The sequence below is a fragment of the Glycine soja genome, chromosome 8, assembly GCF_004193775.1.
Source record: "Glycine soja cultivar W05 chromosome 8, ASM419377v2, whole genome shotgun sequence".
Classification (NCBI taxonomy): Eukaryota; Viridiplantae; Streptophyta; class Magnoliopsida; order Fabales; family Fabaceae; genus Glycine; species Glycine soja.
In genome coordinates, this window is record NC_041009.1 from 15,531,780 (window position 1) to 15,558,611 (window position 26,832).

General features: G+C 30.0%; 3 protein-coding genes across 5 annotated transcripts; 2 read left to right on the top strand and 1 right to left on the bottom strand.

Annotated features, from left to right (window-relative positions):
- Positions 1–684: 684 nt before the first annotated feature.
- Positions 685–5,619, bottom strand: LOC114422294 (beta-fructofuranosidase, cell wall isozyme-like). Its single transcript, XM_028388583.1, has 7 exons — positions 5,427–5,619; positions 5,245–5,253; positions 3,681–4,537; positions 3,210–3,368; positions 1,798–2,033; positions 1,454–1,544; positions 685–1,005 (listed from the first exon to the last, which is right to left on the bottom strand). The coding sequence occupies exons 1-7, from the start codon at positions 5,587–5,589 to the stop codon at positions 826–828; spliced, it is 1,695 nt and encodes a 564-aa protein (XP_028244384.1). The 5' UTR covers positions 5,590–5,619; the 3' UTR covers positions 685–825.
- Positions 5,620–10,489: 4,870 nt separating this feature from the next.
- Positions 10,490–15,671, top strand: LOC114422296 (putative F-box/FBD/LRR-repeat protein At1g78840). The gene is made up of 4 exons (XM_028388585.1): positions 10,490–10,840; positions 11,446–12,680; positions 12,823–13,012; positions 15,397–15,671. The coding sequence occupies exons 2-3, from the start codon at positions 11,505–11,507 to the stop codon at positions 12,997–12,999; spliced, it is 1,353 nt and encodes a 450-aa protein (XP_028244386.1). The 5' UTR covers positions 10,490–10,840; positions 11,446–11,504; the 3' UTR covers positions 13,000–13,012; positions 15,397–15,671.
- A 1,633-nt stretch (positions 15,672–17,304) lies between these two features.
- LOC114423023 (putative hydrolase C777.06c) lies at positions 17,305–22,033 on the top strand. Of its 3 annotated transcripts, XM_028389623.1 has the most exons (13): positions 17,307–17,531; positions 17,783–17,916; positions 18,043–18,158; positions 18,801–18,842; positions 19,353–19,408; positions 19,537–19,613; positions 20,616–20,735; positions 20,900–20,976; positions 21,072–21,135; positions 21,250–21,300; positions 21,371–21,419; positions 21,644–21,765; positions 21,865–22,033. In XM_028389623.1, the coding sequence occupies exons 1-12, from the start codon at positions 17,405–17,407 to the stop codon at positions 21,760–21,762; spliced, it is 1,032 nt and encodes a 343-aa protein (XP_028245424.1). In that variant the 5' UTR covers positions 17,307–17,404; the 3' UTR covers positions 21,763–21,765; positions 21,865–22,033. The 3 variants fall into 3 exon arrangements, with proteins under 3 accessions (XP_028245425.1, XP_028245424.1, XP_028245423.1); XM_028389624.1 differs by having other exon boundaries at positions 17,305–17,531; positions 17,786–17,916; positions 21,644–22,033; XM_028389622.1 differs by having other exon boundaries at positions 21,644–22,020.
- The last annotated feature ends 4,799 nt before the right edge of the window (positions 22,034–26,832 follow it).

A 26,832-nucleotide genomic window follows, 5' to 3' on the forward strand; every position in this document is an offset into this window, starting at 1 on the left:
TTTTTATTATTATTTTTTTCTATTTTATTTTTGTTCTTCCTTTCCTTTTTTAATTTTTTATTTTATGTTTCTGTTCTTTCTTTCCTTTTTTTATTTCTTATTTTTTTCTGTTTCCTTTTTTTATTTTCTTATTTCTTTTTCATTTTTCTAAATTTTGTTTTTTATTTTTTAAAAAAAATTTCCAAACAAAATTAAGGTTTGACAATTGAATCATTCTATTATTAAATCATAAGTGTTCAATAAAATCATTTTCATTAAAATAGTTAAAAAAATATAAAATAATAAAAATATAGATATTTATATGATATTTGGTTATAATATATTTTAAGTGCATGATAAATTAATAAATTTTATTTTAGGTTTCTAATTTTTTTTATGTTTAATTTCTAATAAAAAATGTTCTAAGCTATTAAATAAAACTTATTTATCAGAAAGTCAAATAAATTTTTAGATAATAAAAAATCTAAAAACTAATTAAAATAACTTTTCCAATATAGCCTTGAATAAAACAAGGGGTTGACTCATTCTCAAAGTGAAGCTAAAGTGGTGAGAACAAATAGTAAAATACGTTGGTGACAAGCATAGGAGTGTCAGAATATAATTAATTAATGGCACCCTTTTTCTTAAATATATATATATATATATATATATATATATATATATTAATTTTGTTAAGTTATCAAATATTAAATCTGAATATATAAGATGAATGGCAAGCATATTATTGTTGCGTTAATGATATTTGGAGGCATTAATAGAAGAAGTAAAAAAAAATTGTCATCATGAGCTTTCATCGTTCTTCCATTTCTCCCACTCTACTTACTTTCAATGTATTTGTGCTTTCTTCATGCTCCAAGCACTCAATCTTGTGATCTTGACATCAGCAGTTCCATTATTGAAAGCATATAGTTGTGCTTTATCATTGATTGCCAACGTGGGATAAACTCTTGCTGTGATGCAAGCCCTTCCTTCTCCTCCAAAACTCTCCACGACAGAATGATCAATCTGTGGAAGTGACAAACTTGTGCATTAGTAGGAACAATGAAAGATCATTTGAACAAAAGAAAATACTAAGGATAAGAAATTTTATAGCCATGACTTTCAATATACACACATAATGTGATTTTCGTTTTTATCTCCATCAGTACTATTAAACTTATCTGTTTACAAATGATCTTTTTGTGCATAAATGTTTGAATACGTGTATATAAAATTCTTTTTTATATTTTCTGAGAAATACTAGTATACCTCTATTTTTTTATATTAAAATCATGCACTTGTTAAAACGTAAAAGTTTGATTTGAATGCATCCTTTTTGTGAGCCACTACAATCCATAGAAATTTTTATTTGAAGAAAGTTTGTGCATCATAATATCTCATGATTTTAGACAAATTGGAAAATTTTCTAATTAATGTGATCATCATGCATTTGCTGTAATCAGTTGGAACTTACCAAGGTTCTCAATGATAGCTTGTCATGAAGAGGGTCCACGTCCACAAAAGTTCCATAAGAGGTTAAATCATTGTCTTTGTTTAAGGAAGACCTGTCATGCATTTGTATATCATAAGAGTTAGGCTCCATTCGTTTGAGTTAAAAAAGAGAAAGAAAAAAAAAGGAAAAATGAATAAGAAAATAAGATGATTTACATTTTTTACATTCTATTTTAATTTAAAAAATTTATTTCAATTGATTTTTATTTCATTTTTTTCCACTCAATCAAACGTAACCTTAATGTGGAGAGAATTAAATTTGAGTCGATGGAAATAATTAGATAACACAACACAAACAAAACAAACCTGTTTTGGTCACTGCACAAGAGCACCAAATATTTGTGTTGGTGTCTGAATATTCTGAAGAAAACTGATGTATACTCTTGCAAACCTTCTGAAGCAAAAACTAGCAGACCAAATGGGCCCAAACCACTTTTGACGGATGAACCCTTTTTACTACATAGAATTTGGGGGTCTGTCCAATAGTCCAATACTTCAGCCTTTCTCAACTTACTCACTTCAAACGAAATTTCAACATCAGCCTGCAAAGAGCAAAGGACGAATGATTGGTGTTAAAACTTAAAAGTCAAAACAAATATATTCGTCGGTTTTTATTATCATTATCTATCAATACAAATCACTAAAGTGAGTTTTATCAACAAAGTCTTTTAATTTTTAGTTACTTAAAATTATGTTAACAAATCAGTTTATTATAGTGATCAATTTCTATATATATTCTATCTAAATTTGAACTTTAATATAAGGATGGTATAGTGAATTTTGATATATATATATATATATATATATATATATATATATATAGAATCTGAAAATCAATAGATCTAATGTACCATAAAAGTTATATTTTATTAAGTGTTCGTATGTTTAACATCTAAGACAGAAGCATCTAAGGATACTAGTAACATTCTTTCAACAATTTTTTTTTCTTCAGTACATTCTTTTTTATTAATTGAAATTCAAGTAGGTCTCATCATTTTGGAAAAGAAAAGACCCAGTAAATAAAAAATGAAATCTACATATTTACTATACATGAATTCCACTTAATAATTAATTAAGAGAGAATCTATGGAAAAGAGTATGATAAGCTAAAAAGTTTGTTCTTGTTACCCACCGCCCACCGTAGCACAACATTCAAAGTAAAAAAAAAATCGGAATTATTTTTAGTATAAATTTAAAACATGTTCTATTTGAAGCATAAAAAAAAATCTTTATCTGAACTCCTGTGAGTAGGAAAAAATAAAATCATTATAAATCTTCTTTATAATCTTCCTACTTAATAAATGAAGAAAAAAATTAGATATATTATATATGCTTTTAAGATATTAAACGCATTCTCTTTTTACTTTGGAACCTATAGTTTTGTTTTGTATGCCTATGGATCGGTTCTATTTGAGTATTCTCGATTAAACTTCTAGTTATTAAACCTAGAGACTTCAAATTGTTCCAAATATAAAATACAAGGACTTTGTATATCACAATACATATAGTATACCAGTGTAGTATTAAAAATCGGGTGGTCTTCAAAACCATTTTGCGACCGTAAATTATGATTATATTGGGCGAATTTGACCCTAATTTTCAGCAATATTATAGTATAGTTTTTCTAAAATTATTGCAAGCATGATCCTGAACATAATTTAGAACCTTGATTATAATTAGTATTATTGTTACTATAGATTGTAGCAAGTAAAACTTACCTGTGATGCTGTGACACCATTAATTGGAAGCAACTTGCCTCCTTTTAGCACTTGGGGTAGCAAGTTGACTGGGTATGCACGTAGCTTTTCAACTTCTTCCACTGGCCACTGTACCAACTGTCTACCAGACTTATGAAGCCATATAGCCCTTGGAATTGTCTGCAAAATACATGTGCATTTTCATTAAATTTCACCCTCACTGTTTTCTATAGTACTAGGTCAACTTCATTTTCTAAAGGAAAAAAAAAACTGTGGAGCCTCACTTTCTCATCATGGTATGAGCTGGCTCATGCTACTACTATTATTTAAACTATATTCCATTTATCATAATTTCATAAACCATGCCCAAAAAACAAATCTAATTATTTGAACCTAGAGTCAACACTTTTTGGTTTGATGAAGTCTTGATTTTAGAACATGGTGAGCAAACCAATAATAACAATTTAAGAAATTGCAATGAATTGAACTTACATGGATTCCAGACCATCCTTTCTTGATATCATCAGCAACACTAGAGGATTCATTGACCCACCCTAGCAAAATCCTTCTCTTCTTCCCATCATCAAAGAAAGTTTTTGAGGCATAGTATTTTCCATAATCATATCTTAAAACAAATATATTAGACTCTTCATCTGGGATAAATGCATCCTTGGCAGCATTGTAACTCCCAATCATATAGTAATCATGTTTTTTGTCATCTAAGCTAACCTTGAGCACGTGCCTAACATATTCACCGTTCACCGACGTGTCAACACCCAATTGGCCATTACTCAAAACAGGGAAAAAATCAGGACACTCCCACATGCCACTTCCTAGGGTTGAATGCAAAGGGTGTTTGGCTTGAACCCATTTAACAAAGTCTTTGCTCCTATACAAGATTGCCATTCCCCTAGTTCTTCTTTTGCTTCCAACAAGTACCCTCCAATGCCCATCTTTGCCTAGCCAAGCAGTGGTGGGGTCCCTAAATGAACTTGAATTGATCTTGTTAGCACTAGTTGGTGCCATTAGGGGATTTTTGGGGGACTTAACCCATTCCCTAAGAAATGGGTCAGACAAATTTTTTGGTTGGGCAAAGTTTTGAACTTGCTGATTCAATGAGTCAATTCCAGTATACAAAATGGCTGGTTTGTTCCCGGGAAGTAGTGTGGCTGATCCTGACCAACAACCATTTATATCGGACGATTGAGATGGAAAGATGGCAGGATCTAGTGGGGTCCAATTCACAAGATCCTTTGAAACTGAATGTGCCCACACAATATTTCCCCAAACTGCACCTTTAGGATTGTATTGATAGAACAGGTGATAGAGTCCTCCATATCTCAATGGTCCTGACAATTATAAAGCCCCAAGTAAGGACAATTTTTTATTTTTTTATTTTTCAGCACAAAATAATAAGAGATAGAAAAATTAATGGCACGTATCAACTTGTGATTTGTGAATTCTTTAAGACTATCATGAGTCTTTTCTGTGGATTCATATCATGAGTCCTTTCTAGTTTCTACGCGTCTTTTTATATTTTAATTTAAAAAATAACACATAATGACACTTCCTCTCCTAATTATTTTTGTTAGCATGTTATATTTCAATTAGAGAGAAACATAAAGAAAGATAAGTAGTTTTGACTTCACTATTATCTACATGCATCAGTTTATTATATTATAGAACAAAGCCAACCAAATGGAAGAAACTTGTTAATCAATGATGTGTTCATTTATTTTCTTTTACTCTGGCCCCAGTCTATAGAGATCTAGCTCAATATTTTACGTTATATTTGATTTCTACGGCATTGTAGGTGCTGTTAAACAAACTTTGGGAAACATTGTAATTTTCTGCACTCTTCCTAGTTTTCTTATATAAATTGCATTTCAACATTATTTCAACCATTTTGAATTTCCAGAATTTCGGAAATGATTGTTGTTTAGATGAATATGAGAATAGGGATGATGATATTACGACATGAATCGAAAGAAACTACAAAGAGAAAGTAAAAAAGATGCACTGAGGGAGATTCTTCATATAAGTGAACTGAACTAACCATTGGGATCTTCAAGTCCAAATACATCCACATGTCCATTTCAGGATAACATATCAATTGAAAAAAACAAGAGATTAATTAGAGACATAAATTAACAAAAACAAATGAAAAGAATAGAAAGAAAGGAATAAAGGGTACATGAGAAACTATAAGATGAGTTGAAGGAAATATGTTATATATACCATTTATCCAATTATTGGGAGGTTGGAAGTGATAAGCAGTTCTGTAAGGTTGGTTGGAGGAATCAGAAGATACACTCTGAAGATTTCTATAAACGTGATGAGTAGCTGCACTGCCATAAATGACAGAAAAGAGAGTCAAAAGCCAAATAGTAGACATAGTCATGGCAATTGCTATGTGGTAATGTTGTGGAGAGAAGCGGGTGAGCTCTTTCCTATTTATATATAGATAATAATACCGCTGGCTATGGTGGAATTTTGTGAATGGATCAAAAAATATAAATTAATCATGGCTTACCGAGTGAAATTTGTTTCACGTATATAAAAGTGTTGAGTGAAAATTCAAAAACATGACAGAAGCAATGAGGAAAGTAACAAGTATTTTACACGTCAAAGTGTAAATAAGATTTAGTGACAAAAATTTTGAAGTCAACTATATAGTATCACCTGCTACGGATATAATATACTGTATTTCTTGTTAATTAATGGCAGAGAGACTTTTAAAGGTATGAAGATTTATTTATGAAGATATTATTTTATTTTATACACACGAACGAACATGAGATTAAACTGTTAAATATATATATAGAAAGAATCAAATTATATCGATATAATTTTAATAATTATTATATCATTTTATAATTTTTAATTAAATAATATTTTTAAAAAATTTATGATTAGATTTAAAGTTTTTTTCATATAGATTATATATCTAAAATTTTATATTAATTTTATATTATTTATTATTTTATTCATATAAATTAAAATAAATATAATATAAATATTTAAAAATATATTAAAATATGAATTATTTGATTATCTATTTATTATTTTTATTATTGTTTAATTTTAATAAAATTTGACATATACTATTTTGATAGTGTGTAAAAATAATATAATAATTATCAAAAGCTATATATATATTCCATCTCTTTCCCTCTCCAGATATTGTCAACTATTTTTGGTTGTAAAAAAATCTTTCTTTCTGTCTATATCCTCATTAGTAAGTTTGTGAAAGATGAACTACAACTTTATTATTATTATTATAAAACTATTATATATATGTCAGTAGTCCAGAAAAATTGTTGAAATATTATTATGTCATTAATCATTAGGCTAACAATAATTTAAGTTTTTTCAGCGTATAATAGAAATTCGATATCTGATCATATAAATAAAGCAACACATAAAGATAAATTGTTCATTATCCCGTACTTTCAATGTCAGACATTTTTCTTGTAATATATAAATAATCCAATAGGTTAGTATTATTTTTCTTATTTCATTGGGACTACCGTGGTGATTGACTTCGTTAAATATTAATCAAATTTGTCTTTGAAGTTTGTACAGCTAAGAAAATTTAAAATTAAATACAATTTACAAGGGGCTGCTCCTCTATTTTCGATAAGGAACATGGCACACCATCCCCTGATTTCATAAATAGGGGCGGCCCTGGCACTATTCAAATAAATAAGTAAATGACTTAAACTTTTTTTAAGTTAAATCAACTTAACTATATATCTCAACTTTCTGAGAAGTTAAATGATAAAATTTCTATAAAAATGAAAGTGTATGAGTTAATTTTGATTTATATAAAAAATTCTTCATTTATCTTTGATTTTTTCCTATAAGCTTTTATTTAAAAATTATCCTATATATATATATATATATATATATATATATATATATATATATATATATATATATATATATATATAATTAAAGTAACTTCATATCATGAATATAGTAAAACCATATTTTTGTCAACCTCTTTATAATATGAGTGAGGCCCGTGTGAAACTTATCCTAAACCCCCACTTTAACGCGAGGATTATAAATATTATGATCTAATTTAGTGTTTGATTTCTAACTTGCGAAAACTTCATCATAAATTTTTAAATTAACTTTTTTAGTCTTTACTTGAATGTGGTTGTAAGTGTAATTATGAGACTAATTTTCTAATAGGAAATTGTAGTGTTCATTTATATTAACGTTTAAACAAATAATTTACTTTTTTATTTCATTTTCTCATATATCACTTTTCAGTTCACACAGTCAATTTGCAATTTATTGATCAAAATCAAGTGGCAGTCCAACCTACTCACCTTGTCTAGAATCTTTGAGTTGGGCCTATTTTAACGCTCACGGTCCAATCTATACGAAATTATAACACAATTACGACAAAAACTTCTTGTACGTCCAATATTACTTTCTGCACCCCATTATATATCGGAAAGCTCAGTCCAAAATGTAAAATTGCATTCCAAATTTGGACTTTCTAGAATGCATTGAGGCACAGGAAGCAATAATTGAAGGTGCAGAAAGCAACAATCCACAATCACACACGTTTTGGTTTTTCGGAGTATATAGCGAGCTAGTGACTTATGGGTGCACGTTTAGATTGTAATGGGCTTAGTTATTTTCACACTTTTTATTTTAAAATCATACCTAATTTTTTTAACGAAATTACTCTTGACAAAAACACTTTTTTTTTTAACAATCTACAACGGAAAATATTGTGTAATAATCGATATTGGGAGGTGTAACTTTGCAATACACAATGAAAAATATCCTTGTCGAAAACACATTATTATTTTGAACAATTCAATGTTGTGAACAATCTACAATAATCTTATATATAAAAAACAAATACTCCAGTTCATCAAAGATTAGTAAAAACTTTCAAATTGATTAATTTTAATTAATAATGTATTATTTTGTTAGTAGTTGAATAAATACATTAATTTTTATGAATGAATATCCCATTAACAAACCTCATTATGTATTATGAAGTCACGTCCTTTACTACCACAAAGAAAATTTTTGTTATGTAGTTTGATTTGAATACACAATAAAAACACATTTTTGTTATGGGTATGTGCACAATACACAACAAAAAATTATTTTTGTTGTGTTGTAAAATTCCAAGCAAACAAACACCTATACATGTACCAAACTAAAACAACTATCAATCAATCTTACATTTATAGCATTAAATGTTATTGCCTTCAACTTAAATATAAGAAAAAAATTATATGTGCAATGGAATAAAATATAAGTAAAATTTAACTAATTTTTTCTTATTTAATGTTATCATTTCTAAAATATCATTTATTTGATTAAAGTTTTATTTCTAATGATCTTCTCTTTTTTTGTACTATGTAATTAATTGTAAAGGATATTTTAAGAAATTGATAAATTTTTTTATTGAGACTATCAAAATTAAATGACATTAATTAATTTTTATGAACTTAAATTAATATATTTTCTTATATTTTCAGTTTGAATGAAGTCCATCAATATTTCTTTTCAAGTCTTACTTTGGGTGAATCTAGGGTATCTCCAAATCAAAAGCTAGAGATTAGTCTATCAAAACACTAAAATTCATTTAAAGAGATAACCCAACAAATATAATTTCTTATACATGAGCCCAATGATTGATTCTATAATTACATACTTAATAGATATAATTATCTCTCAACCATACATATCATGTTGGAATTTATTTATCTTTTCATGTAAATTTTACTTATAAGTAAACATTAATTTTTTTTAAAAGGCTTAAATATATTTTTGATTCATGAAATATAATTATTTTATTTTATTTTCTAAAAAGTATTTATTGACATTTGGTCCCTTTAAAATCCCCTTTTTTATTTCATCATTGTCATTTTATTTTAATCCTTCATATTTTAAAATTTTACTTTAATCTCTATAATATATAGATTATTTACTTTTAACCTTCATTAATTTTTTTATAGGGACTAATTCAAAATGACACAAAAAAATTATAGAAATGAAGTCCATTTAATGATCCATTCAATAATAAAATATAAATGAATACGCTCTTCATTCTAACGTCATCAGTGTTTAAGATTTCTTTTCATATATATTAAGAATAACAATAAATGAATTACGTATTAATTTTTTTTTACTAAAATGTTCTTACTCTTTCTAAATTGTAACTACTGGGTCATTAATGGTGGTGGTCGAAAAATTGATAAATACAATACTAAAAAATTATTAAATAGGCGTAATTTATTTGGAAAATAATTTAAAATAAAAGTTTTAATATCTTATTAAAAACTAAAAACGTCATCCAATATAGATTTTGAATGCTAAAATATTAGTTATTTTAAAATAGAGGAAGTACAGAGTTTATCATTTGAAAAAAATACATTGAATAATTAAATGTTTAAAATTGAATTACTGCAATCTTAAAAACTTAATATATTATATTTTTAAAAATTATTTTCAACATTTATTTATTAAAATCGGAATACATTAATTACTACAACGCTGGAAAATTCAAATAAAGTCAGAATGCATTAATTATTGAAAAACCAGACTACATTAATCACAAGGGATTTTTATAATGATTGTTTTAAAAGTTATACTTCCTTTATTCCTATCTAAAAGATATAACTTTAAAATTTTGTTGTTCCTTTTATAAGACTTTTATTTTAACTATTTTTTATTAAAATATTCTTATTTATTTTAGCCTATAATTAAATGTTACTTGAAATTATGTCTTTCTCTCTCGTTTGAAGATCGAAGAAGATGAATAAATTCTTAATAATATTAAGAACAAATTTATTTATTTTTAATTATAGATAAATATTATGCTAATATCTAAATTAATTAATTTTCTTATGTATAAATTAGCCAACAATGTCTTATAAATATGAATCTTATAAATATGAATGAAGCTAGTACATATTATAATTTCTTATTAATTGAATTTTCGTAGATAAATATTAACTGGCATTCTCATAATATTGGTTAAGAATTTTTTTTTAAAAATCTATTAAGAGTGCAAAATTAAGTTGTTTATAATTTTTGTTACGTTCTTCTGTATCTCCATAATAAAAGCTTATTCCTTTTACTTTTTTTAGTTAATATCATAATAACACTGGTAAGGAAAATTATTTTCTTTATACTAATAATACATAATAAATATTTAACTCATTAAATAAATAAACAAATGTGTACATTATTCTACAATAATTCATGGAAAATAATCATAAGCATGCCTTAATTGTTACTTACAAGGGGGTGAAGAAAGTTATTCTTTCCTCTTTTTCTCTCCGTTCCCATTACTGGAAGAATGAAATGAAGAGATAGAAACCCCAAAAGGCCAAGGGAAAACATAAGTGTGACTTTGGTCGTAGCAAATGCGTGGTACCAAAAAGATGCAATTAAACTATTGAATTGGAAGCTGAGTTAGTAGTAATTTGAGAGAGAGAGAGAGACTCATCCACTTCTTCCATTTCCACGCCTTCTTCATTCACACAACACAACATAACACAAAAAGCTCTCCCTAGTATCTAGAGACAGAATTTCCAACACACTCGCTTCTCAGAGCGCGTGCCCTTCAAACATGATCATCATCCACTTCTTCCTAGGACCTGTCTCAGGTGCAAAACCCCTCTTCCTTTTTTCAACTGCTTATTGATTTCTCTTTTTGTTTTTAATTGACAATCTGTTGGGGTGTGCCTTTGTGTGATTTTTTCAACCACGGAATGGTAAAGTTGGCTTTTTTTTTTTTTTAGTTGTTACTGATCACTTGAATTTAATTGGCCGGGGAATTTTACTTGTGGGGTTTTTGGGTACTTTGATTTGGGAGTCAAGATTCAAACTTTAGTGTATTTGGGGATTGGATTTGAGGAGAAGATTCTAAAAACGAGAAATTTTGGTGTAGGGGAATTGTGGGAGTGTATTTTGATGGGTAGGGCAAGTTTATTTTAGTGTGTTTGTGGATTGAATTTGAGGAGAAGGTTTTAAACTTAGAAATTCTGGTGTAGGGGAATTGTGGGAGTGTATTTTGATGGGCAGGGAAAGTTATTTTTACTGTCATGTTTTAATTATTGCCAGACGTTGTGTCAAAAAGATTAACACAATTTGTCTTGATTGTAGTAAGTTTTTTTTTGTTGGTATTTCTAAGATGTTGATAACTTCTCTTATCTGAACAGACTGATTCTTTTTTTCTCATTATTTTTCCATTTTTCTTGTTTTTAATCAGATTCTTCATAGAGGAGTACTGCTGCTGATCACTGGATCTTTCAAATTTGGAATGGTTTGATGGGAAACATGAGTTGCAGCTTCAACCAGACTGATTCAGTTGAGTGCTGTGAAGCTGAAATTCAGAAGGCTGATTCTCAGGAATCTGGTCCTCCCTTGAAGAAGTCAAAAACTGAAATTTTGGCCTCTCAAAATGTAGATAACTGTGAAATGGAGGAAAGTGAGGATAGACTTAGTGACATGCCGGATTGTATTATCCATCATATCTTGTCATTTATGGAAACAAAGGATGCAATTCAAACTTGTGTTTTATCGAAGCGGTGGAGGTACCTTTGGGCTTCAGTTCCCTGCCTGAATTTCAGCAGCAAATCATTCATGCGATTGGTTGACTTTAAGAAGTTTGTGCTGTGGGTCCTAAACCATCGCGATTCTTCTCATGTCAAACTTCTTGTTTACTACCGTTTTGGGGTAGATTATGCGACAGATCAAGGTCTATTGAATAAGGTTATTGAATATGCAGCATCACATGGGGTGGAAGAAATCAAAATCAATCTCCGGGCAAAAACTGCTGGCAGAACCTCTGGCAGTCCACCAGTTGAAATTCCTTTTTCTTTATTTACTTGCCAATCTTTGAAAAAGCTCGAGTTAAAAGATTGCCATCCTACGAATGGGTCATCATCCCTTTTAGGTTGCAAATCATTGGACATTTTGCATCTGGAACAGTTTTCAATGCATCCTGTTGCAGCTGACTTTTCAAATCCATTTGCAAGTTTGGCAGAACTATTTGGTTTTACAACTTTGACAACTCTGCATCTAAATAACTTCATTCTGTGTTATACAGGAACTGACTGTCTGGATCCATTTGCTAATTGTGTCCATTTGAAGAATTTGCACCTAAGTGAAATGTCCTTTAAGTCAGATTTGAACCCTAAGGATTTTGTGATATCTGCTCCTAAACTTAGTAACTTGAATCTGATGTGCAACCGCTTTAAATGCAAGATTGTAGTTGCTGCACCACAGCTTTCCAATTTCATTTACTTGTATTCTACACCTTGTGCCTTTTTTGAGTTTCGGCTTCCTTCTATGGATGGCTTGGTCATTGATATACATGAACCACATGATCGATTGGAAAAATGTCGTCGAAGGAAAAAAGAGGAGACTTTACATGGTTTGATCAATATGTTACAGGGACATCATAATGCAGAAGCTGTTAAACTATCCTTCTGTACAGTTAAGGTATGGAGAAAATTCTGTGGTTATATATTTGTGCATATGACAGTGTGTGTGTGAGGGAGAATGGGTTTCTTCATTGAATTGTCAAATGAAATATATTTTGATGGCCCAAGTTTAATTTTTTAAAACCTTTTTTCAATTTCAGGTTACTTGTGGAGCGTCAGCCCTTGTGAAGCCAGCATGTTTGCCTTCTACTAAATTGAAGTCATTGAACTTTGGAGTTGGATCAACATATAAAATCTTCATCAACAACCTTGACCATATAACAGCCTACTTCCGCAATTGTTCTCAGCATGCAGACTTTGAGATTGTGACTGTTTAGAATGTATTCAAAGGTATTCATAAATCTTCATTCTTAAATAATTTATTCTCTTTATATTACTATGATAATAGTATTTCAATCTTATTTCTAATGTTCATTATTTTGTTTGTCATAGCTGATCACACACCACTCTAAAATAAAATAAAATTAGTCAAATGATTAGTTAACGTTTTTAATCAATGCATGATACTAAACTTCATCAAGTTTCTACCAAGTCTTACATTTACTTTGCTCATATCGTTTTACCATGACTTGAGACTTTAAGACAACAACTATATCTGTTGCCTTTAATTTTTGTATGTATTTTGGATTTACTGATTTTCACTTTTTTTTAGCATGTTCAAAAGTTTGATGAACCATTTAATATGGTCAATGCTAGTTGTTTGCACCAACTCTCTCTTTTCAGTGCTTGTTTGGTGGCTAAGGCATAGGATAAGAAAAATAGGATAGGATTAGGTATCCTATCCTATTCTAATTCCATTGTTTGTGAGCCAATAGGATAGAATAAGCTTATCTTATTCAGCATTTTAGTTCAAAATTTATCAAGTGGCTGGGCCTAGATTAGAAAAAAGTAGGATAGGATAGATAAAAATCTCCCCCACTCACCCTCATCCCCAACCCTCTCTTCCTCAGTCTAGTTAGTCTCCCCTGTCATTGAGTTGTGGTAGCATTTCTCTCCCTGCTTAACAACCACCCACGATGAAACAATGATTACAACACTTTTAGCTGTCTCAAGCTGAAACTGCCACTGCTTGTAATAATATTGGGCTAAGTAGTCAATAGTGCTGCATAAGCGGCGAATTGTGGATGGTGGGAGCTGATACTGAACATGCAGGTGGCGCCGCAGTTTGTGGTGAAATAACAAGGGATGCATGAATGAGCAGGCACAATTTCAGCGTGGGATCAAAAACTTGAATTGGCCCATGAATCTTGTCGTTTGGATTTGGGTTTTTGATTTATTTTTATCTTTTACTTTATCTTTTTTAATCTGCTATATCTTTTAAGCCTTTTCAATACTGCCCCCTATTAATTGTTGTCGGTTGCTTTTCCCATTGTAAATGTTTTAAATCTGTTTTATCTTTTAAGCCTTTTTAACAAGACCCCCTATTAATTGTTGTCGGTTGTTGGTGATGGTTACTTTTCCCTTTGTAACTTACAAAACTGACCTAATAATGTTCTTTTCTTCCCATTTTAAGTCCCAGTCTTTTATGAGAACTCAACATTTTTAAGTCCCTCTATTAATTCCCCGTATTAATTATGTATGACTATGTCTTTTACTTTTTAATTGTGTATTTTTCTATTTTCAGTATTTTTGTGTGTTATAAAATTATAAATGTTATATTCTAGACTTTGCAATTGTGGTCATCCCACTATCTGCTATTCTGCTATGGCATTTTGGGGGGGGGGCTGCTCTTCGGGATTGACTACTTAGATTTTGGGGCTCCAGTTCGTTGTTTGTGTTGTGTTACAAAGACTCATGTCTTACAAAGTAGAGTGGCAAGGAGGTGCTGGGAGTGGTTGTTGGGTTGGGATTTTAGAGAATGCTGATTGTATGTCTGTATAGCTAAAATAGTGAGGACCTTCTGATAGGTAGTCTTCTTTTTGAGCAGAGTGATGGTTTGTGTGATGATCAAAGTAGCTGCCAGCTTGCTGGTATTGATAATTGTGTTACAGAGGAGGCTACTAGGGAGGGGTATTTAAAAATGGACGAATGTATAATGTGTGTCTGATTTTTCACAAAAGTAATTTTGTCATTTGTATACACTAATTACAATTTGTGACATTTTGGTTGGTTTCCTAGTATGCATGAAATACTTCAGTGTTAAGAGTTTATGAGACTTATATTTTTCCTACTCTTATTCTACTCTCTCTTTACATCCGTTGTTGTTTCCCATCTTAGCTACCAAACAAGGTGTGAAATTTTTAGTCAATGTAATACTTAGGGTGTTTGGTATTTTGTTTTCATCATTTATTTTGCAAAATTTTTAAAAATAGGAAAAGAAGTGAAAACAATATGGTATTTTCATAATTATTAGTGAAATTATATATACTGAAAATGAAAAATGTCACCTCTAACATTTGACACAACTTCTATCTTTTGATGTAATGACTAATTGACAACCTAAATCTTGTATCTAGGCATCTATTTTTTTGTCATTTAAATGAGTTTTAATTTTACCATTTATTGATTTTTATCAATTTCCGGGAGCATGTTGGTTGTAACTGATAAGGAAGGGATCAGTGACTTGCAGAGTAATGATGAATAGCGTTTCATTAAATTCTTTAGAAGATGAACAAACAACTGTGACTATGGCATTTTGGGGGGGGGGTGTTGTGCATTTCAAACTTTAAGAGCTTTCTCAATTTGCCACACGTCTTTTTTTCTTGATTTTGCAGGATACTTTGCAGAGGAGGTTTGGCTCATGCTGAGGTTAAAGTTAACCCCAATACTTGGATCCTTATGATCTGAAACAAGAATTAGTGCTTGGTATAATTTGATTGGGAAGAAACTGGGATATATTCATATATGTGGTTGATTTTTGAAAAACAGGCTATAATGAAATAGAAATTCAAATACTTTTTTTTGCAAATTTGTATCTTGACTCTCATTTTATGGTCATATCTCCCCCCTCCCCCAATGAATGAATACAGACCTTTTTTATTTTAAAATAGTTGAAAAATAGTGTTTAATTAGATTATGACAATTTTTGATTTTTATGACAATCACCTTTATTATTATAATAGTAATTTAACCCTTCCAATTATTTATGAATTAAAATCAATTTAGGTGCTTTATCTTCCCATGAATTTTTTCTTTCTTTTGATGTCTTTAATTACTTTCTTTCTGCTTTTATTTATATTAGAAGAAAAAGAATTAGATGAAATACATAAATGAATAACAAATGTAAGTATGAAAAAAGAATGTTGAAAACAGGAGCAAATCTAATTTGGTTAGCATAAAATTGATTATGTGAAGTTTTAAGAACTAATTCTTAAACATTAAATGAAAAGAACAAACAAAATAAAACAATAAATTTATATGAATACACATACGATCCTTGAATAAATGAAAACGAGTTTAATCACAGTTAAAATTTTTGAAGTTCCCAAATCTATAAGTTGAAAATATCAAAATCCTTAAATAAAGGATATATTTACAATCCTTTTTAGTTTTTCCCTCTGCTTCAAATAGAAGTGTATTTCCCCCCTGGAAATATAATTCATATTGTAAGAAGTTTTTCTACCACTTTCAATTCTTGTGCATTTTTATCCATGTAGTAGAGTGTGTTCTTAAAAAACGAGTGTGTTCTTAACATTTTTGAAAGAAGGCAGCAAGCGACTTCCTTATCAAATATATTATGTAATAATATGTTTAGTAATATTAAAAGATGAGTTTTACAAAAGGAAAAAGAATCAATAGATGTTGAAATATTTATCAAATTTGTAGTTAAAATAGTACAAAATTTGCAAAACATAATAATGTCGTTATGAAATCATGAGTTGGCATCCTGTCCTTATAATTTGCGAAGATATATTTAATTAATTGAATACAAGATGCAGCTACAGAAGTAAAAGAAAAATTCTAATAAGCTGACTGGTGTTTTTATTTCTAAATGTATACATCAGATCACCTGAATGTTTAAAAAATTGAGTTAAAAAACTCTCTCAACAATAGAAATTGATCAGAAAATTACTAATAGAATATAGGATTACTATTTCCGAATTTTTTTTTAGCACTGGCCACTTGATAGAAGATGATTTTTTATGTAGCCAACGGAACATTTGTATTTAAGAATGAAAATTTATTCTTTAATAAGAATTTCTTTACCACTAAAATAAGTAATCTGTGCTTTTCATTTTCTTACAATCACTGCACCAAAATTACAACTTAACATCTTATACACACATCATTCAAACTCCACCACGCCACCACTAAACCAGTGATTTACAGCATATTTAGTTTGCAGTTGCAAAATTACCTTGAAGAGAATATTTTTTATCAACAAATTAATATTATTGCAATTGCTTTTATTTTATTTTTATTCCTTTGATTTACATTGAAATACTTATTGTAATATTTTTAATTACAAACTAAACATGTACTTAAACTAAAAATCTATATACATATTTGATTTATCGTTGAAAGACCTCCAAATGATCTTTGAATAAAAAATTACCAATACATTCTTCTCACAAAATATACATGAGAATGTGTTTGTTTAATCTAAGGTTAAACCAACCACATACTAAAATTAAGTTAAAATTAGCTTTTTCTTTGTTTTATGTTTCCCGTGGGAAATAGCCAAGAGAGGCATAACACAACACAATACAAACGTGTGTAGTTGTTTGTGTGACTGACACACAACACAACACAAACACTACATAGACATTGAATCAAAAATCAATGGTGGTTGCATCCATTCGTCTTCTTCCTTCTCCATTCCTCTCTTTCGCGCCTCGTTTCTCTCCATATTCATATTCATGGCGCTGCCGTCCCTCTTCCACCATTCCCTTTTCTTCCATCCACTCCAGTAACCACTACTTCCATTCCACTATTTTCTTTTTATTAACAGCTTTTCAAATGGCACCCTAACCTTAACCTATGTTTTCAATTGGAACACTGTTGTCTGTTCCAAATTAGACATCTTTTGTTATTATTCTTTTTATTTCTGAAAAAAAATTCAATCTTTGTGGATTGATTTATGTATAATTAAATTATTATTACATACAATTTGTGTTGACTCGTGAGTTCGTGTTGACTCGTGAGTTCGTGTTGTTGCAGAAGCTTCTACTAAGGGAGATGGTGGAGTAGTGGAATTTGGTGGTGATCAAACAGAGCTTATATTTTTGGGGACTGGAACCAGTGAAGGGGTTCCACGTGTCAGCTGCTTGACTAATCCTTTACACAAATGTGAGGTACATAACATTATTTAACACACAACCATGTTCATGTTATTGTAATGGATGAATGAATTTGACATCATGGAATTAAATCTTTTGGGTTTTTATTGGTTTTGGTGTTATGGTTATTGGTTATTGCAGGTGTGTTCAAAAGCTGCTCAACCGGGTAATAAGAATAGGAGACTTAACACAAGCATCCTCATTCGTCACCCCGGTTCCTCAGGAACACACAATAATATTCTTATAGATGCTGGAAAGTATGTTTTTAGTTGCACTATGTAGTATGCATTCAGATTGTGTTGGGTTAGGAATTAGGAGGATGGGATTTATCTTCCTTTTATATTGATGTTACTCCGTATATGCGATTTCGTGATGTGTTCTAGGTTTTGTTTTGAACTTGTCAAGACTCTGCTGGAACATGGACAAATTAGTTGTTAGTGGTTGTTGCTTTCCTTGAATATGTTGCTAGTAATAGTATAATTTTTGTATTGAATGCAGAAGAAGCCTAAAATTGATCCATTTGGAGTTGAAGGATACTCCATTGTTTTTTATCACGGTTTATGCTGTAGAAAAGTCTTGAATGATTTAAAGTGCTTAGCTAGTAGCATGTAAATGGGTACATATGTATGCTTCTTGGTTGTGATAGAGTTATGGGTGTCAATGAGTCTCTTCTTGTTTGTCTCAAAGATACATATGTGTGGATTGGATTCTAATTAAGTTTGAGTTGTTCAGTCATGGAAATGATATACACTGTGTGTTAGGATATAGTGTTGTCTGAGCTATGGATATATTAAGATGGGATTTAAAATCATTTGAGTTCTGTTTCAAGGCAAACCTGGATATGATTGGATCATGAGCTTCATTTGGGTGCTGATAACAAATTAATTTACTTGTTGCAGATTTTTCTATCACAGTGCTCTCCGGTGGTTTCCTGCTTTTGGGTTAGTTTTTACCTGTTATGGACATTGTTACATGAGATGGTTTCTCCATTTGATGTATTTTGTTTTGTTTTGTTTTTCTTTTTAGGAAAGAATATGATGCAACATTAATAACAATGGTTAGTAAAGGACATGCATATTAGGAAAAGAAACTTGCACAAACTATGTGGTATATACACAATTTGGACCATTCAGAAAAGTCATTTAAGGTTATCCAATGGTTTGAATGGAAGGCTGTAAGGAGTGTATGAGCGTAAGTTTGTGCAAGCATCAGTACCCCTGCAAAATGAATTGGGCTTATCAAATATCTGGAATTCTTTTTAATACTAAACAAATTAAGAGAATTAAATCTTATAAGACTTGTACATAAGTGGCATTTCTTTGTTGTTTCAAATGCTTTTTCTTGAGGAATCTTGACTATTGACCCTAAAATTTATTAAGTAGATGGTGTTACAGATTTTCTTGTATTTATCTGCCTTGAATGTATATCTTTGTAACTGTTATTTCTGTCAGGATAAGAACAATTGATGCGGTCATTATTACTCATTCACATGCTGATGCAATCGGAGGTCTGACATTAATACTCTCTAATATTCTGTGGATAATTAATATCAATATGACATGAATAATGCTTGGATGAAATCATAAGAAATCTGACTGGTCATATAAACTAGCTCTGCTTCTTTCTTGTACCCAGGTCTTGATGATCTTAGAGATTGGACAAACAATGTTCAGCCTCATATTCCAATATATGTAGCCAAGCGTGACTTTGAGGTCCTTTCCCATTAACTTTTCTTCTAAAATCCAAGCTGTCAATTTTACTTTCTGCTTATTATCTGTATATGTACATTGTAATTATGATTTAAGGGTGAAAGGCCTACTATATATCTAAGCATTATATTAAAGAAATTAATGCTTTTCATGAGAAATTATGAACTTGTGCATGTTGTGTCTGATATTCATTCTTTTTTTCTCTGGGGTGTACAATTAATGTTATTGAAGTATATATTTATAGCTACTTAATGCCAATAATACACCTGCTTCAGCATTTACACCACAGAAATTTATTATACATTTAGAAAATATTTATATGACTAATTGTAGTTAATATATGATAAGGGTTAAAAGTTGGCTTTAACTATACCTGCTTAAACTAGCCTATTGAAAAGTGTGTGTACTGAAACCTAATAATAATGGTCATCTGAAAGAAATCAAATCTTCCTCTTCTGGTATAGGCTGAAGACCTAAAAATTGCGTATCAGAAGATCCTATCTAATATCTTCAAAGGTTCAATCTTTTCTAATTTGCTTGATGAAACAATTTTTTCACTACATGAGCTTCCGAAGTCATGCCTAAGAGAGAAGCTGCCCATCCTGCATTATAGTCATGATTGTCTCATAATAATCTACTCTACTTTTAAGACAATTGCCATTATTTAGATCGCTGTTAGCTGAAAAATAAAGGTTTTCAGGGAATTTTCTTCCTTTTCCAATATTTTAATTTTTAACTTTCAAGATGGAGCATAATATGCTTGATTTCTTAAGGTTTACTTGTCATCCATTTTAGATATTTAATTTCTTCTGTGCTGTGGATTTGGAGTTCCCCTTAATAGCACTTGTAGCTCTATCCTGGAGCGGAGGGGAAAAACAAGGAAAGCTTGTGTTTTTCATTTTTAATAATCTGCTGAGTCATTCACCATTTGTTGCTTCAATGAGCAACTGTTGGGATATGTTTTTATAATGAATTTATTCATGTATTCATTATTGAAATATGCAGGTGATGACAAAGACCCATTATTATTTAGTAGATACTAGTGTTATCTTACCTGGTGCCCAAGTCTCAGAGTTGCAATTCAATATCGTATCAGAAGAACCATTTTTTGTACATGGACTGAAGGTCAGTACTATTATTAGTTTCAATATCTTGAAATGGGGTGTTTTTGTACTTTGTCCCAGTTCACTCTATTTTCACCTATTGCTCAATCAGTTAATTTCTGACATGTTCCTTCTTGTGGATGGGGCTTGGCTCTATTTTTCACCCCTTCTATTATTGTACTTCAGTTCACCCCATTACCAGTGTGGCACGGCCAGAATTATCGGTCCCTTGGTTTTCGTTTTGGTAATATATGTTACATTAGGTAATGCTTCTGCCTAAGTGGAAAAGTACTTGCTTATAATTCAGTTCAGCTTTATCATCTATTTATGTGGGTTGATTGTGCGTCTAAATATGCAGTGATGTCAGCGACATTCCTGAAGAAACATATCCACTTCTGAAGGACTGTGAAATTCTAATCCTGGTGATCTACCCTCCCATCCTTTTATCTTGCCACAGATGTGCCTTATCTTTACATGGCATAACTGGGATTACTAGTATGATTTCTCCCTCACTCATATTGTGTGTGATTTTACAGGATGCTTTGAGGCCTGATTGCTCTACTTCTACACATTTTGGACTTCAAAGGGTAATAGTTAGTTTCACGTTTGTAAAACATTCCTTGGACAAAGGAAATTTATTCTGATCTTCCATTCCAGGCCTTGGACGAAGTGCGAAAAATTCAACCCAAAAGAACACTTTTTACCGGTAAGTTTAGCTTAAGCCTTCTAGTTACATAATGCTTGCTCTACTTTCTTGCCTTAATCTACTTCAGCTCATTGATCATGCATTTAGGAAGCCTGATAGAACCCCTTTAGAAGTTCAAAATTAGTAAATAAAAAATGTGGGGCAGTTAGTATTTACTTTTTTCCATCAATGTACAATGCTTTAGAAAATTAATTTTTCAATATCTCTTTATTGGTAATTTGAAGGTATGATGCATCTGATGGATCATGAAGAAGTGAATGACTCCCTTGCGAAGCTATTGGAGTCTGAAGGCCTTGATGCACAACTGAGCTATGACGGGCTTCGTATACCAATTAGACTCTAGTTTGTATACAGTCTCTTTCATAAGATGACTTTTTTTTTTTTTCTCAAAGAGAAATTATTAAATAAACATTCAAATAATTTTACAAGTTCATACATTCTGCAGGTTCCTGCATCTATTCTACATTCTTCCTATCATCATTGATCATTCTTTCTTTTCTCCTTGCCTCTGTTAGAGACAAGAATCACCTAGGATGATACCATTACCACAAATGTAACAAATGATTCTTTTTCCTTGCAATGAAAGATTTAATTTTTTTAATATGATCGTACTATATGGAGAGCTAATAATGTAAAGTTTAATGAAGTCCACATTACCAATTTTAAGAGTTGATGACATTTCAGTTTACTTGAGAAACTTTAATGGGTAGATCCACTTAAAAGGAGGTCTGTGTATAACCATTTAACAATGTTGGAGGACAAAAATTGTCGTGTTTAAATTTTAGTAGATTTGGACACTGAAAGTCTCAGTAGGTTGGAATCGGTACTTTGACAGTGACAATCAGACATTTCAAGTAGTGTATACTATTGTTGCCCTATCATGAACGCAATTGGAGCTTATTGTTATTATTTGTATTTTTTGGGGCCTATAGTATACAGTTCCCACCCACATAGAAATTCATGTTGAGTTGAGACTATGGTCCACCATGTTTTCTACGCACTGAGTCAATCAAAGATTAGTGTTACGTTCAGAAAAGCTAGTACTTTTCATTTTTGTTGGTCGCAAAATGGATCACGTAATACCTGCAGTTTTATTATGAGTGGACGATAGATTTTGCCAAGTTTTGGAATAATATATGATGATAAAGTTGCATCCTTTAGACAGAATTTTCATGTTTGGTCGAGTGTTTGAACAGGATATTAGGTTTTTTGGGGGGTTAATTCTGCTCTTTTTATTTCTTTTTCTTTTTATATAAAATATGTTTTTCTTCTCTCAAAATATTTTGATGTGTTGATTTTATTCCTTGTAAAAATTTAATACACGTTTTAGTCCTGTATTTACCAAAAATGATGTGATATAAACGTATCTTTGGGAAGATTACTCAGGCAGTTAGTCAATATTGGTTTTTTGTTTTCTTAAACAAATAGAATCATACAAAATGTATGTTTGAACAGGGATTGAATATATAAATACAATTATGGATAGATTCATTTAATACATAATTTTATGAAGGGCTAAAGAAAAAAAATGGACTAGGGTCATAATGTGGTGGGGAGTATAATGTGAGACATGAGGGCATGTGAAAAAGAACATTTGTAAAGTTGGGTATGGCTTGCCTCCTGTTACGTCATATCACAATCCACAACTCCTCTCTTTCCGTATAATTTTTTTAAGGCACAATCATTAAGGATGATAATGGAAGTCCAATTCAACAAGTACTCCCAAAATTATTCATAACGAATAGAATCTTTAACTTTATTCGTTAAATGACACTATGAAAAAGCTTATTTACTAATAAGTTATATTCGATTATCTGTCATTGATTATAAAAATTTAATTGTTAACATAAATATTCTGAATTTGTATTAATGATAAAATATATTATACCGATACTTACCATAACTTTAGCATGTAAGACTATTCAACCCTCTTTGTTTCCTTCTCTATAATTTCCTTTCTTCTTAAATATATCCAACTAAACAAAGACTAAGTGTGTGTTTGATATGATGTCTTAGACTCTTGGTGATGTGCATCAAGACTCAAACTATGTCTAATAATTAAAAAAATGTAAAAATTACAAATAGTAGCTTCTAACCAAATCAACTTCAATATGCAAAACAGATTCACGAAGTGTATGTTTGTGTAATTCAAACACACACTAAGTCATCACCACAAAGTGACCCAACCCACATTATTGATGTTAAGTGTACAGTATTTTTTTTTTCTTTTCAAAATGAGTAACCGATCAATATATAAGTGACAATAACTTATATGTTTGCGACATTAAAGTTTTGTCACTTAAGAAAAATACATGAAAGTTTTGTATTAAATAATAACGTTCAATCTATCTATCTGATTTGTTTCAATATTTAACATTTCTTTTGTGTAATTTGATTCATAACTTTTAGGTGAGTTTTGTATGAAAATAAACAAGTCAATTAAGTCGTTTACAATCTTGCAAGAACGTATAGATTTTATTCTAATTCACAAACCTTTACTTATGTTCCTGATTAATCAATCCTTTTATTATTAATGAAATGGTGTATGATCATGTTTTTTTTTCTATTTTATCTTTTTCCTCCCCTGAAAATGGAGTAAACGTTGAACATTATTTATTGATGGTTATATTTATGTGGCACATGAGATGAGAGAGACGGGATCCTCTTCCCTATCACTTGTCCTTTTCACCCTTCACGGGTGTGTGGGCTATGCATATGCCTACCTATAATAATGCAATGTAAAATTGCCGTGTGATTGTGCTCATGAAAATGAGATTTTCAGATATGCATAGTGATCTTTCTCAGAGGGGTCCACTTTCTTGCCAGACCAAACACATCACAACCATACATACACGTACGTGGGATTTATATTGTACAGTGTACACTACCCCCATCCATAAACTTAACAAACCTCAAAATCGTTGTTAAATCTACCAATAACATTTGCATAAGTGATAAAGATTTGTAATCAACTATTTCAGGTTTAAATTTTAGTTGGTCTTTAAATAAGAAATAAATCATATTAGAAGAAGAAAAATATTAATTTATAAACTCATAATCAACTATAATGAAGGCTTAACAATATAGTAACATTCAAACAAGTACTACAATTTACCATAAATATTTAAATTAATCGTTAATATGAGTAATTTAGATAATTTTATTTGTAATATAACTCAGAGAATTGAACTAAAACCAATCCTTTATTTAATAATTGTTTTGACAAATTGACAATGGAGTGGAAAGCACCTGAACCCGTTCATGATATTTTGTATGTGGGGCCTACCGATTTGATCTAGCCATCTCATCTTCTGCACTTGGTACTTGCATTTGCATGAGGTGTGTTCCTCTATCATCTCTATACACAGATCTGCAGATAATTGTTTTGACCTTTTGGGTTTCACACTGTCTCTAGTTTGCTTTACCTTTGCGGGCGACAAATTATACTCTCATCATCATTTTGGCCAATGCTAACGGCTAAGAATGCTGTCCTTAGTCACATTATTAGATTCTACAAATAAATATAGATGAAAAAAACTGTACAAATAAATAAAATGATCTCATTTCTTATTTGCTATTTGCAATTGCTGTGGTTACATTGGATTACAAAAAAAAAAAAAAAAATTCATTAGGTCATCTCCATCTGTGGTGCTTATTTTACTTTGTTGTTACATTTTTTTTTGAGAGGGTTACATGTTTATTTTATAGAGAGAAACAATCAACTTATTTTTAATCTTGCTCTTTAATTTATATAAGTCTTATTAATAAAAAAAAAGTGAGTATGATAAAAAGCACTTTTTATCATGTACTATCCAATTTTTCTTTTATTAGAAATGAATCATTTCCTATCTATATTGTAGTCTTAACAACTCGAATAAACTTATGTTATGAGAACACCTGTGTCATTTGTAATGAATATATATATATCCAATTTTTTTAGGTCAATATTTTTTATAATTATAATAAGATGATTCCTTTTCCATGAATGTATTTATAAATATACTATTATTACTAAAAAAAAGTATATATATATATATATATATATATATATATATATATATCAACATAAAAAATGAAACATTATTTTTTTTTCTATTGACATAACTTTTGTGGAATTGAAATTAAATTATTAGTACAGTTAAAATTATTAACAGTATGTTGTATTATAACATATTTCTATTTTTATATAAATGAAATTGTCTATTAATATAATATATCAATATATATACCAATAACTTAATTTTATTAAATATTATATATACACACACTACTCGTGACGAATATATTTACACACACAGCGACATCAAACATCATCTGAAATATCAAAATTAAAGCGTACTTTCGAAGACAACTTTTTTGCCCACCAACCACTTAGCACAGAATTAATAATTATTTGGAGTCGTCATCGCATTATTGACATAAATAATAATATGCATTAAGATAAATTATATTCAAATGCTTTGAAATTCAACGGAATTTTATCGAGCAATACTTTTTTTAATATTATTTTCATATCTCTTGATTTATATAATTCTATAAATTATTAAGAAAAATGTGTATCAACTGAAAAAACTCATGTTGTTATTATATATTATTATATAAATTATGAAAAATATATGTGTTTTGTTTTTGGTACATAGATTTATATAAGGTTAAAAAAATATAACTATAAAAGTCTAAATTAAACAAATTATACATATAATATACATGTGAATGTTGTAAATTCTGTAGTTAATTTGCCCCATATATTAAGCTTACATTAACTAGTGCAAATTGAAAGTTAATTATACATGCAGTTGGATGTTGTTTTGAAAGATGTAACGGTTGAAAGTTATCTTATAGTAATTTATAATAATTAAGGATAAAATTATTTAAAAGAAAAATGACCCCAAATGAAATTATTTTCTTTATAATAATCAAGTTATAGATTAGTTGCAGTGCCCTTGTGGTACGTTTCCACGATAGTGACTAGTAACATGGTTAATTGCTCTTCTACTCGACTTCTGAATAGACTTATTAATTTATAACTGAGTTGCATTAATGCTACTTAGTTTTTTTTTCTTCTTCTGAAGTAACGCTACTTCGTAAATACAATGACATGTAAATAACTTTTATGTTACTTAAATATTAATATTTACGGGTTGCTGGAGAACATGTACATATATATGTACTTTTGTCTTCATGCCACAAGTTTGATCTCGAATGCAGATATTTCCGATAGACCTGACTCCAAAATTCGACCTATGTTATTTTTCTAATGCAAGCAACTAAATAGATAAACAAGATGAGTAGAAGCATGAAAATTAAGCAGTTATAGTTAGAGGCAGAGATTTGTCAATGGAGCCATCTAAACTAATTAATATGTATATCAAATCATATCAATAGTACAAGTATAAAATTTACACTTTAGAAG